Here is a 14110-nt window from a genome sequence, read left to right on the forward strand (position 1 = left end):
TTGGAATTTCATTAGCATTATAATGAGACACGGTTATTCTGATCACAATGATAAAATTTGAAACCAATCTAACAATATATTTTTAAACGATTTTGCAATCGAGTTATACGAGGAAGTGGTAACAACTTTCCGATCTCGTTATAGGCCGTACCATAGCCGTATATTATTATTTACATCATCATTTAAAATCAAGTAACAAAGCAAATAACAAATAAATAAAAATTTAAATAAATATTGATTTCTATAATGCTCGATCCTGACCTATCGATACATCAGATAGTTTTACATTGTAGTATCATTAGTTACCATTAATTACCAACTCACGAAGTAATGCTTCTATGAATTACTCTTTCTTGATTAATACTCTAAAAATGTCGTCATCGTAACGGCATATTATTGTTGATAACGTTATTGCCATTGTTACTGTTGCGATGTTCAGGAAAACTTTTACAATTAACACCTTAACACTCATGTCTCTGTGAGACATGTGAACAGTCATCCGCCCATTTGTTATACTAATAAACAATCACGTTTTCGTATCTTCAAAAATACTTGCTTTCTTTCTCTTTAGGTTTTGCGTCTTATTGTATTAAAAACGAATATACAGCTTTAAAATTACGAAAAATATATTGTTATATAGCCGAGAATCAATTATACTAAAAGCAAAATTGTGCGTTTAAGTTAGGACGGGAAAAAATTGTACGCTAAGGAGCCAAGCGTTTCGTCCTCGAGACTTCAATTTTTTTTATAATCTGGATCATCGACGTGAGAATGTCCCATCTTCTTCAAAGTTTTTCATCGACACAGACAAAAGGTAATTCGAAACTTAATACTTTAGTTTCTATTATTCGTAAGTAACTGTATTTTTACGACAGAAATTCGTGTGGAATATCGCCACACTTTCGATAATTATCACGAATCTTTTAACACGTACCAAAGCGCCAACAACTAGTATTTGGATAGGGACAACGATGCATCTACTCCATTGTTGGAGACCAAACACACACAGCTGACTACCGACCATTATTCACTTACTCTCCGTTTACAACCAGCTGCCCAATATTAGTTTGGCAGGCAACATTCGTGATAGAATTGTGTAGTAGCAAGGTCAGCTCGAGATTTACAACCTTGAGAAGGAAGCAATTTGCACGATTCGATCATGGAGGTCACAGATAACGGCAGAAGTTTAGCATTTCTGTAGGACAACGGCTATCAAGCAATCTAGTATATCAATGGAGACTCTGACTCGAGGTTTCTATACAATTATTAAGTCGTATACCGATACGCGAGTATGAATCAGACTTGGCAAATTGTATTTGGAATTAAAATAAGAAATTACTATCTGAAACGTTTCATCTTGTCCCGTATCATAGTATTTTTAATATTATTATTTGAAAATATAAATAATACCGATTCGTTTGAACAAACAGCAATTTAAAATAAGGAATTATTTTGGTATCTCTTTTTTTTTTTATTACTATTTCAAATGTGGCATAAGAAATAATCGTCAAAATCATACAAGAAGGAGAAACTGTGATATTTTATGGTATGAACAGTAAAAATGAGAATATACGTCAGACCGGGGCATCTCTGAAATATTACTTGAAATATACTTTCAAAGAATTTCATAATTATTTCAAATAGTTGACCCAGCATCGTTGCTAATGTCTCGCCTCGTTGTTGATGCGACGTAAAACGTAAAGGAAGAAGAAGAAGAAGTATGAAATAAAACAACACGTTTTAATTATTTGAAGTGATAATTCAAATAATGTAATTTAAAATTAAGAATACCTTTTTCTTGGCAAACGGAAAACGTGGAAAACTTTCCCACGTTTTTATTTTTTTTAATACGTTTTATACGTTTGTATAAACTTTTACGGAAAATTAGTATCATACATGCATACAACTTTCAGATTATAATATCGATTAATTTTGTGAGAAGAATAGGAGAAAGGTTAAGCGGAATGAAATGTGAGCTTTTTGCGCTACCGGGGGACCAATATTTTCATGTTAATTTCGTTAAATTTTTATTGACATTACTACACACGGTTTTTTCAAGAAAAGTTTACAAAAATTTCGTGCTGAATATTTTTTAGAACAATAATAAAAAATCTTCTTAAAAATATCTTCCTTTTATAGTTACTTTTTCTGTTCAAAATACTTTTTTAAAACAGTAAAATACCTTAAATACTTTTCATACAACCTTGCTGTATAGTATCTACTGTGTAATTTCTTTAATTGTATTGGCACGAAGTCAACTCTCCAATCGTTTTAATGAAAAGCCGATCGATCGGCTTTCTTTTTCAATTAAAGTAAGTAGTTAGTACTTATCACTAACCTTTAAGCAAAATAAGGATGATTAAAGATTATACGTGGATTACGGAAACTTTTAATTTACAGCTGGCAGAATAAATGACGTAAATTTTAGTTGGATAATAAATAAATAAAGTGGTATTGCAAAGGCATTAAATGTATCAAAATTTATTATTTTAATTAACAACATTCAAAACTTTTTGCATATGAAAGCTATTTTTATGTGAAGCTCGTACATATTTTATAAGTTTTATATCTTAAATTTAAATACTTGAAAGTAGAATTTGCCATTTTTATTTAATTTAATTACTTATCTTGTATTATTTTCACAATAATGCACATTTGCAATAGCTTTTAAAAAATACTTCATGAATACGATATATTTGATTAATCTTTAATTAATTATTAAATGTAAGTTATTACTTACCGCAAGAAAAACATTAGTAAAATGTTCTGTGATCTACAACCTGCAATGTTCACTGATCCAAAAGCTCAAAAACACTAGATACCGCGGTATCAGCATCCGGACGCTTCTAACCTCGTTTCAAAGCTGCGTTAAGTAGCATTCCGCAAGCTTAGCAAAACCTCGCTTCTATTGCTAGCCACCGTTTCGAAACACATATTAAAGACTGACATAAAACCATCGCGTGACCGCTGGGAAAAGTTCGTTCATTCACGAACCATCGAACATCGTGTAATTCATACTCATCAAACATAGTAGAGTATATGTATAACTTGCATATTGTTTGTCAAGTACCAAATTTGTTAAGAATATACGTTTAATCTCTTAGGTATTTTTTGCTGAATTTTGCGCGGAGCTGTTTCTTTGCACGGCAGAGTTTGACGTGAATTACGTGTAAACGATACAGCACTGTAATGCGTGACGGATAATGCTGTTTTTCGCACAAGCACACTGAGATAAAGTTTTTGATAATTAAATTATAATTTTTCTTAAAGATATGACACATATACTTAAACTTTAATAATTTATTTTAATAATTAATAATACAATTGAGATATATTTTAAAGCACGGTACGACACGTACAATTTTCACACTCATAGTGCGATAGTGTTTTTCAAATTGCTCTTTGTTTTCTATTTTGAAGCGACATTTTGAGGCTGAAGATTCTAAAAAATTAGAAGAATACGGATCGGCATGTTAAAAAGAGCATGACATGTTTATATTAACGAAAAGCAACAATTGATACCTGACACTGGAGTATCAAAACAGAGACTATATATTCTGTCTGCATATTGTTAACACTGTTATAAAATGTTGTTACAGAAAAAGTCTGAAACAAGACAAATGGAAAAAGATCATTTAGTTCAAACGGTGAGCGAATGAGTCGGTAGAGTCAGCCACTATAGTGGCGCGTCGTACCTAAGAGGTTAAGAACTGAGATCGGAAATTCTCAACCATTGTTTTCGTTACTCTTAACCCATTTGCACCATGGCCCTACTTAAGAGGACTGGTCCCTATCACCGCGCGCAGTCGGTCGTAGGTGCGGTAAATGACATCCGAATTCTTCATGGAGTTTATCGAAAATTTACTGTTCAAAACGATTGGTAGACAATGTCACTTCGCAAACATCGCATCTTACATTCTTTACAACAGAGAAAAAAAGTAAAAATTATTTATTTAAAAAAAAATTATTTAGATTAAAATGGAAATAAGAGGAGCAGTCGCAGCGCGCCTAATAATCCGCGTTTGGATGCAAATGGGTTAAGATAAGGAATCTTCACATCTTCCGCTATTTCTGCTAATAAGCAATAACATAACAGTAAACTTGATAATAACACTGGTCTACAAAATTTTACTTCCTTTTATCACGTAAAATTTAATATGTGTTTCCAGTAGCAATTTGTATGCGGAACTCATACATGGAATCTCTGTTCCTATCACGTCTGATTTTTGTGTGCCATACAGCATCATTATTTAGTAACTCATATAATTCTACACATCTGAAAATCGCGGAACATTGCGTAAAATGTCGGAATTGCTGATTTCCCGGAATATGTTGCTCGAAAGACATCCCATTTGAGTATCCAGCTACAATCAACCAGCATAACAGCATCCACTTGATGTGGTATCGTTTCTCCATATATGAAATGTTCTGATGAAATCGCTCAACATGTTTGTCAGTTACAACACCAAGATTTTCCGGGAAAAACCCAGACGAGAGTCCGGGAAATGGATTTTTAAGGACATGTGAACACGGAATGCCCTCTTGGATTTTACACTGTCATATTATACGCGCGCAGACATCTCTCGAACGATCGCAAGATCAGTCCCGGGCAATTAAATAAAATTATTATTTGGGTTATTAGGATTTCATTCTTCTGAATATATTAAGCACAAATTAGATTCACCCTATATATTTATACTACTGTTGACAAGTAATACAAAGCATTATTACATAGAAGGTACGATGGAACAAACCTGATTGCATCATCGAAAAATACGTAAGAATCAATGTAAATATTCCGTGTGACAAAAATCGTGTAATCATATTCGATGTGCTTTATTTTACAGAAATACATTATAATATTGTATTTTTTTAAAACTAATCTTAATTTTACTTTTAGATTATAGAAATGATGAAACTGCCATTACTGATTTTTTAAATTTACAATATAAAATGAATGAAATATGAAAAGAGCTATTTCTGTGCACTTGTTTAATATTTAGCACGATTTTAAAAATTTCAATTATTACGATATTTAATTTCGCTCCTTAATTTTTAAGCCGCAACGTACGCATGTGCTAGTAAATATTTCTTAAGTAGATCAACACACTAGCATAAATTTCCATGTGAATACCTTCCTATTATGTGCACATGTACTTTCCTACAGTCTTAAGCCTCGTCTACATTGATAGACATTGTCTGCAGATATTGTCCGCCAACAGTCGCCAGATGTTCTAGTAGACTGTCTGCAGGTAATGTCGTTTGTCCAGCAGGAGTAGTCTGAGTACCAGGCGTGTTATTGAGTTAGGGATGCGCTGGAGATGAAATTTATGAATGTTGAAATTTAGGAATCTTTGTAGGGTACATACCTTAAACTTCTTAAATCCTGATTTTTAAAGCATAAATACATACGTTCGTTTGCGGAGTCGCATATCATATAAATAATTAACATTGTAATGACGAAAAAAATCTTTTACCATGAAATACTAGCCCAGGATTTAATGGCTTTTATTTATGTTTTTCAACCATCTCAAAAGTAACAGTTTTTCGACATAAATACATACAGTGCTGGACAAAAGTATTGGCACAGCAAGATTGTTATGATACAAATGCTTATAACTATTAAACAAATTGATTTAAACAAAAAACTTTTTGACGTATTTATTTATTATCTATCCTAGTTTATTACATAACAAGAGCAACAATATAAATAAAATAATACGCAAAATAATAACAAAAATATATTTTTTGAACATTTTATGGGTGGACAAAAGTATTGGCACAGTAGAATATTTACGCTTATAACTAATTACATAATAAACTTCTAATATTTTGTTGGCAGTCCTTTTCTTTTAAGGACTTCCCGTTAGTCTTTTATTATAACACTCGATCAGTGAAACTGGAGACTTCAGTTATTAAACAACAAAAAACCAAGAAAGAGTAATAATGTCTAGAAAAACGAAAGAAACCACAATTGAAGAAAGAAAAATAATATTAAATTTATATAAGATGAATAAATCTTACAACGAAATTGCACAAATCATAAACAGAAGTCGTTTTACTGTGCGTTCAGTCATAAAACGCTTTAAAAGTGAAGAAAATCTAGAGAATCAAATTAGGAGTGGTCGCCCTTCTAAGGTAACAATTCGAGAAAAAAGGAAAATCGTAAATATTGTAAAGAAGGATCCAAAAACTAATTCGACTGAAATTGCTTCGATGTTAAAAGCTGAGTGTGAAAAAGAAGTAAGTACCAAAACTGTACGTAGGGTATTGAAGGATGCCGGTTATTCTGCCCGTGCAGCACGAAGAAAGCCCTACATCAGTAAAATAAACCAAAAGAAAAGAGTGGAATTCGCGAAAGAGTTTGTTACGAAAGATACTGATTTTTGGGAAAAGATCATGTTTTCAGATGAAAGTAAGTTTAATATTTTTAAATCTGACGGCAGAATATTAGTATGGCGAAAACCCAACACAGAGATGGACGAACTGAATCTGCAAGCCACCATGAAACATGGGGGTGGTGGTTTAATGGTGTGGGGATGTATGGCATCATCGGGTGTAGGAGAACTTATATTCATTGATGAGATAATGGATAAATATGTATATTTAAATATACTCAAGCAAAATCTTTTGAAAAGTACTCAAAAATTAAACCTCCCCAGGGATTTCTATTTTCAGCAGGATCGAGATCCTAAACATATGGCGTATATTGTTCGTCAGTGGATAATATATAATACTGCCCACACATTAAACACACCACCTCAAAGTCCCGATATGAATCCCATTGAGCACGTGTGGAACGAATTGGAAAAAAGAATTAGGAAACATAATATCACAAGCAAGTCTGAACTGAAGAAAGTTCTTCTGCAGGAATGGAGCAATATTGTACCTGAATTCACTAAAAAATTAGTCCACTCGATGCCCAGAAGATTAAAGGAAGTCCTTAAAAGAAAAGGACTGCCAACAAAATATTAGAAGTTTATTATGTAATTAGTTATAAGCGTAAATATTCTACTGTGCCAATAGTTTTGTCCACCCATAAAATGTTCAAAAAATATATTTTTGTTATTATTTTGCGTATTATTTTATTTATATTGTTGCTCTTGTTATGTAATAAACTAGAATAGATAATAAATAAATACGTCAAAAAGTTTTTTGTTTAAATCAATTTGTTTAGTAGTTATAAGCATTTCTATCATAACAATCATGCTGTGCCAATACTTTTGTCCAGCACTGTATATAAATAAATACATAAATACTTTTTATAGGTAATGTCATGACTGATTAATGTATTAAAAAATAATTCTATTAAAAAGAAACGAAGTTGACCTTTGTATTTTGCAGTGATTTTGACGAACGACATGCGTTTTCAAACTTTTTACTTTCGCTTTTCCTTGTCTTGATAACAAATACCGTATCATAGATCTCACCACCGTACAACGAAATTTTTGCTTCCCAAACGGGATAAAAAGCACATTCCATTTACATTCCACCCGCAGACATTGTCTCGTGTTTTCCATTGGAATGAAAAACTAAATAAATGTGTTCACGGACTTTTCTTCGAATAACGTATGTCTGCCAACTTTTGTCTTTCAGTATGGACTCAGCATTTGTTATCACATGTAACGTCATCGAGTCGACGCAAGAAAGAAAATTGCACGGCTGGTCCCGTTTCCCTGCTTCCACTTGCACGGAGAACGACACTTTAGCGCGCGTTCGTGGAACTGCGCGTGGTAAAAACATAGTCCGTCTCGCCGTGGCGAATCTCTCGAGCTCGAACGGCGGAATTGTGTACGCGAGCGTGAGCGTGGTCGACGATGTTTGTCGCTTGCCAGCGCGTCTATTCGCATCTCCAAACGGTTAAACTGTTCGCTCAAACTGTTGATGGCGGCGGCCAACGGGTCGCTCGTTGCCGAGTTTTGTACCGGCGGCTTGGTAATGGCAGTCATTCTGTTTGCGCGCTGTCTATTCTGCGAAAACGCCTCCTGTATCCTGTCCGCGGCCCGCGTTAACTTTTCTACGTTCGTGTCAACCATCACGACCAGGATTTCCCTGAGGCGATCCGGCAGACGATTCCTCCACAGGATGAGGATGAACTGCTCGGACGCGAATGGACTGGCGAGTATTTTTAGATCATGATAGAATTGAGACGGCTTCCGGTCGATCATCACCTCGTCTTCTATCAACCTCTGCACTCGATCGCTGTCTGATTCTGCCAGGATGCGAATTAGCTCGGCCTTCAGTTTTTCGTATTGACCCGTGGCCGGAGGGTTCATCACTATGTCCTCAATTCGCTCCAGATACTGAGGCTCGAGGCACGATATGAGAGCTGTGGATTTTTCTTCGTCGTCGGTGATGCCCACGATCGCGAATTGTCTCTCCAGTATGGAGAACCACAGCCTGATCTTCATGGGCATTAAGGGCGGTACGCAAAGCGCTTGATTGGCCGTACTTCGTTTGCTATCGATTGCCATTTCGTTTCAGATCACGTCGGGGTCACCAATGTGGCGGATAATGAGAGGATCGGTGTTACTAAATAATGAAAAAGATTGCTGCTGCAACCGTCAAGTATATTTAGAATAAATAATATAAATATAAACATAATAAATACCATCGATAGATGTTTGCATAGATAAAGTAAGAACGCTCGATAACACGTAAGACTCTGTTAATCGCAGATAATAGCGCGGATAAATAGCTTGTGTAATCACTTGTATAACTCGGATAATAACTCGGTAATCTGCCGATATTTACAACATGTTGTTTATCATAACACCATAAGTTTTTATTTCTTCAGATATTGCAGATTATCTTTGAAGTATGATACAAAAATAAACTTTTTAGGTGCCAGTTTCTCATGAAAAAGATGCTAGACAAAAATTCATTATCAATGACGAAGAAATTTGAGTATTTTTAGATTCCTGATTAACGAACTGTGAATGAAAAATTTACGATCACTTATAATTGCAATGCTTTTTATATTTGGGCAATTATTAATAAATTATAAAATTTGAATTATTTTCTATGAAAGTAATTAAATCGTTTAATCGCAGAATGTTATTTTGCATCCACTTGAAGTTTGAAACACTCACTAAGAAAAAGATGGTGCGTTAATTTTAGAATATTAATATCGTTCTTTTAATATCGTTCTCAGAGAAGCAAACTAAAATTTTCATTTAGGATATTATTTAAATCTTTTTTAACAAACCTGAATTTTTAAGTAATTGGAAAAATGTTAATGTCATTCTAAAATCACTAACCACGACAAAATCTTTGCCAATTAAGAGTTGAAGTGTTTTCCTGTTTCCATGATTGGTCATAGTTAATGCTTTTTTATTTCGCCCTTTGTTTCTCGGTCTGGTTCGTTAAGAAGATCAGACTCATTTCCAATAAAAACTACGAAAGTAGCAGAACTTTTTGGTTCAGAGAAAGTTGACTGAAGTTGTTCTAATTCTGTAATACAAGATCAAAATTTATCTCAAATCTACAATACGTTAAAACAAGCACAGAGATATAAGTAAGCAAGATCAGGTTGAATAACATATACAAGCGGGTATGAGGTAATTTCTTATGAAAAAATAAGAAGAAGATATACAATAAAATTGTCTCGTATAACGCTTTGTTTTCGAGAAAATCGAGTTCAAAAATTTGTCGAGTAAGTATATTTGAATATATCTAATTCCAGACTAAATAGAAGTAAACAAAAGTAAATAATTAACAGGAATTTATATTATATACGAAAATAGATCGAAAATGTCGAATAAAATTTGTTCACAAGATTTGTTACCAAGAAAATCATGTTTAAAAATTTATCACATACGTGTACTAGTTTTATTCTTAATAAAAATATGTTCAAACTCTGTTCACGGCCAATCTTCTTTAAATGAAGCCTTAAACGGACAGATTTTATTCCACATTTTTTACTTATTTTTGCATGTTAACTAACCTTTTGTTGATTGTTTATTCACCTTCAGTCCATAATTAGTCAGGTTCAAGTATACTTGACAAATTTTCAGACTCGATTGTTTTGATAACTAAGCGTCGAACAGAAAAATGTATTCCATAGGATGCCTTGAAATGTTTGGCACAAACTTTGGGAGTAGGTAATACTCATCAAAACAAGCAAAAAGTAAACTCTGAATAAACGTGGGTCGAAAAACTACTACTTCCGAAGTTACGTTCTTATTTACGGAAGCGTTGCTGGTGTCACATAGGAGACACAAGAAATCACGAAATTGACAGATCACCGGCGATTTCCTCGCATCACAGTTTAAACGTTTCACAAATAAGGTAAAAAATTGAACTTTAGATATTTTGTTTTTTTATTTAGTAGGCTATTTACAATCAATTCTCATAGAGAATTTTATGTAAATTATTTTGGCGTGGTACTGTAACTTGGATTATAAGAGTTTAGAGTATGTTTGATTCTAGTTGAATCTAATGCTTCAATCTAAGGGGTATTTCCTTTCTAGTCTGCTGATCTGATTCGTCGTATCAAGTAATTGGGTAACTAGTGGGTTGTGGTAGTTGTTAACTCTTGTATTATATCTATTACTGAATCTAAATATTTCTTCTTTGACTGTGGCTATTTTAAGGTCGCGGTGTATCGTTTCGTTGGTAACATACCAAAGTGCATCTATTAAGGATCTTAGAGTTTCTGATTGGAATCGTTGGAGAATTTCTACTTTGGAGTTGCTCGTTGTTCCCCATAGTTGGATCTCATAGGTTTAAACAGGTTTTAATATGGCTTTGCATAACATTATTTTACTCTGCATGTTTAAGTTGCAGCGTCTGCCAATGAGCCAATGGAATTTTTTTAGTTTTGTTTTCAGTTCTTTGAATTTATCTACGATGTGCCGTTTCCATGTCATTCTTCTGTCTAGAATCATACCCAGATATCTGACTGTATCTTTGTTTGGAATTGGAATATTATTTATGGTCACCTGTGGGCAGGATGCTTTAGATATAGTAGTAAAATTTATTGTACGAATCCAACAGAGTCACGGTTCAGAGTATTATAACAAAAGGGTTTGGATTTGGTAGGGTTCTTATACTGAGGTTTTAGTCCCTCTGGAGGGGTTATCGTCGAGTGTATATCAGAAGCGGTTATTTCGTTAATATCTGGTTATTGTTTCGATAGCTGTGGCATGCAGGATGTTTTGTCTACCCTATTACTGCTTCTGAGCGTGTGACACTGGCCACCTCACGGCGGTTGGATTGGAAAGACTAGCCCAAACACAAGCCTGATACATCGACGATATTCACTTTTAATTGAATTATAACAGACATTTCTTACAATCGCGAATATGCACGTTGTGCATGGACCTTTAAGTTCGCCCGAATCTCCGTTTATAAACGGAAAATAAGCGGCCGGCAGTCGGTAGCCGATACTGACGCATACCCTGCCATAACCGCAAAACTATAGACACGATTCACTGTCCGGTATCAGCATTTCTTCGCGAATATCTCTACCTACCTATTAGTATAGGAAAATATTATTCAAAATGTTTATTTATAGTACATAGAAAAATCACCGAAATAGGAGCGTAGTTAGCTTTTCTACTGTTTCACGCTTTAAAATTTGTTAAATTTTGTATTTTTCAAAAGCGGCAGTATGTTTACATTGTCTTCATCTTTCATACATTAAATTCGACAAATTAAAATTAAAATGTCTGCTAAATTAACGGGTTTTCGATACAGATAGGTTAATACTTGTTTGTAGAAAATATCCAGCTGGATCGACTAATATTATAAAAAATATTCATTTCAGGTAGCTGAGTCAGACGCTACGCTTTGCACGTACAGTTCAACCGAATAACACGTACGGGCCAGCATAATGCGATTGCTTATGAAAACATAAGAAGAAAACATGGAATAATATTTGTTCACGCGAGGCTTAATTCTCGAGAAAATCGAGTTTGAAAATTGGTCAAGTATACTTGGCTAATTACCGACTAGATACGACCAGAAAATTAGCAGTATACAATTAGTGGTATACAATTTTTTCGTTGAAAACTTTATTTTCAAGAAAATAATGCCTGATCGTATTTAAATTGAGAATTGGCCCAGTACACAATTTTCAAATCTATTTCTCTCAGAAACGAAGGGTCTTTTTCTTGAAAAAATTTCAAGTGCGGGTAGACGTAATATTTTCTCTACCCGTTAGTTAATTACACAAATTTATAATTTTTGCAGTAAGATTAACTATGAATCAACAATCATTATTGCGTATTAAATAAATATAAAATAGCGTAAGAATTATAAATTAATTATACTTTTATTATAATTATAATTGCATTCACAGCAGTTTGGAACTTTTCAGTTAATTGCTATAATTAAAAAAATTGTTGTCCACTAAGGATAATTTGTTGTTTCAAATTCACTTCTTATTGCATGTGCATATATATTATTTAAGCATAAATTCCTAAGGAAAAATGTTTTGCGAATGTTTTCATTTAAGATGGAAAAAGGTAGTTTTATGTAACAAAATTTGCACTCAACGTGTAGTTCAGTTTAAGCCTGTTTAAAATGCCCAACACAATATAATTTCCTAAATTGACTTCACCATTTTTCGCAAGAAAAGATATCAAGTAAAAAAGAAACGTTCCCATTCTGGTGGATAAAGAAGGATATAGGAGAGATGGAAGAAGCTGACGATGCCTTGATGTTAATTATCTTCGTTTTATCCTTCTTCTACACAGATTTCCAGCCTTTTATCCACTGTCTATCGAGCTTTTAGTGGTAAGCGAGCCCTCGTTCCAGAAATACGAGACTGTGATTCACTAGACGTTTCCTTTCTCACGGTTAAGTGGGTTGTCTAAACTCTTGTCGAAATAAAGAAACGAGTACGATTATTATATTATATTATAGATTATTATATAAGAGACGAAGATTCTAACAAAGAAGTTGTTATAAGATATTTGAAAAGAGTGTATTTTTTTTTCTTTCTCTCCAAGCAGACAGGCTGCAGATTTCGCTTCAGTAAGAACAATTACAGTGAATTATATGTTTACGATAGCTCGGAAAGGTACTCGTACGCTTACCGTAAAAATCTTTTACGTGTTACATAAACATTTTGAAATTTTATTTACATTATAATGACACGCGATTGCGATGGTTATACTGGCAAAATGCGAACCCGATCTGACAATATTGTTGAAGTGGTCACCACTTCTAGGAAAACTCTACATCTGGTCTTTTTAGTTTCCTCAAGCACTGAAGCCATCGACAGCGTATAGACAATCGACTGGGACGAAGGCAGATCATAAACAGTAGACAGGCGACGATGGCTTCAGGGCTTTCAGCTCAATTATATTCCGATTTGTATTTACACTTCCGTATTTAAAATTTATTTTCTACCCTACAAATTATCCACGCGTTCCTTTGTTCACACATCAAATAACCTCAACAAATATATATACCAGTTGCAAGATGTTTACTGCAAATTTACGACTAGTAAAAAATTGCTGTGATATACATATACTATGAAATACACTGTGATAGCCACAGCATACAATAAGTATAGCTCATTTATTTTTTGTGATTTCTGCAAGATATGTACTTGTAGTAAATGTATCTTGTAACTTTTGTATACATTTCTAGAATCGTTTCGAATTTTATCAATATACCCATGGCAGTTGCGTGTCATTTTAATACTAATGAAATTATAAAATGTTTTACAATGTTCATAAAAAGTATTGAGTCAACTTTCACGAGCCACTGTATTCGAAGAATACAGGGAAAAACACAAGAAATCCAACGTACTATTTTCCATAGGGAGCAGTTTTAACATTAGATGATTATATTATTTTAAGATGATTATATTATTTTATAGATTAGATTATTTTAACATAACATGTTGCTAATTGTCTTTACAAATCTTTTATCTTTTACAAATTTTATAACCAATTTATTATTAAAGATACAACAAAATTTTAAAGACGTCAAAATATCGCTTAATTAATATAATATAAATGTTGCTTAATAATTATATCTTTGATTTTTACAAAACTTTATTGATGCGCTGAATTTTGATATCATCTATTTTTCAAAAACTTACATCCTTGAATTTAATTGGTTGTTTTTGTTTACAATTGTACCAGTTATTATT

The 14110-nt window shown here is 33.4% G+C and overlaps 2 protein-coding genes across 2 annotated transcripts in view; one reads left to right on the forward strand and one right to left on the reverse strand.

The window, feature by feature from the left end:
• LOC132911159 (uncharacterized) overlaps positions 1 to 14110 on the forward strand; it is a 326329-nt gene that overhangs the window by 249808 nt on the left and 62411 nt on the right. The gene's annotated exons all lie outside the window — the stretch shown is intronic.
• On the reverse strand, positions 5170 to 8474 carry LOC132911368 (uncharacterized). The gene is made up of 2 exons (XM_060967988.1): positions 7833 to 8474; positions 5170 to 5280 (listed from the first exon to the last, which is right to left on the reverse strand). Exons 1-2 carry the CDS (start codon positions 8472 to 8474, stop codon positions 5170 to 5172), a joined length of 753 nt encoding a protein of 250 aa, XP_060823971.1.

Source organism: Bombus pascuorum, chromosome 10 (assembly GCF_905332965.1).
Source record: "Bombus pascuorum chromosome 10, iyBomPasc1.1, whole genome shotgun sequence".
NCBI lineage: Eukaryota > Metazoa > Arthropoda > Insecta > Hymenoptera > Apidae > Bombus > Bombus pascuorum.

Excerpts from the sequence above, each read along its gene's own strand:
- LOC132911368 (XM_060967988.1), bottom strand. The coding sequence starts at position 8,474 with ATGGCAATCGATAGCAAACGAAGTACGGCCAATCAAGCGCTTTGCGTA. Across the intron at positions 5,281-7,832 it reads AGATGCGAATAGACGCGCTG|ACTACTCCTGCTGGACAAAC; the intron begins GCAAGCGACAAA and ends CCTGGTACTCAG.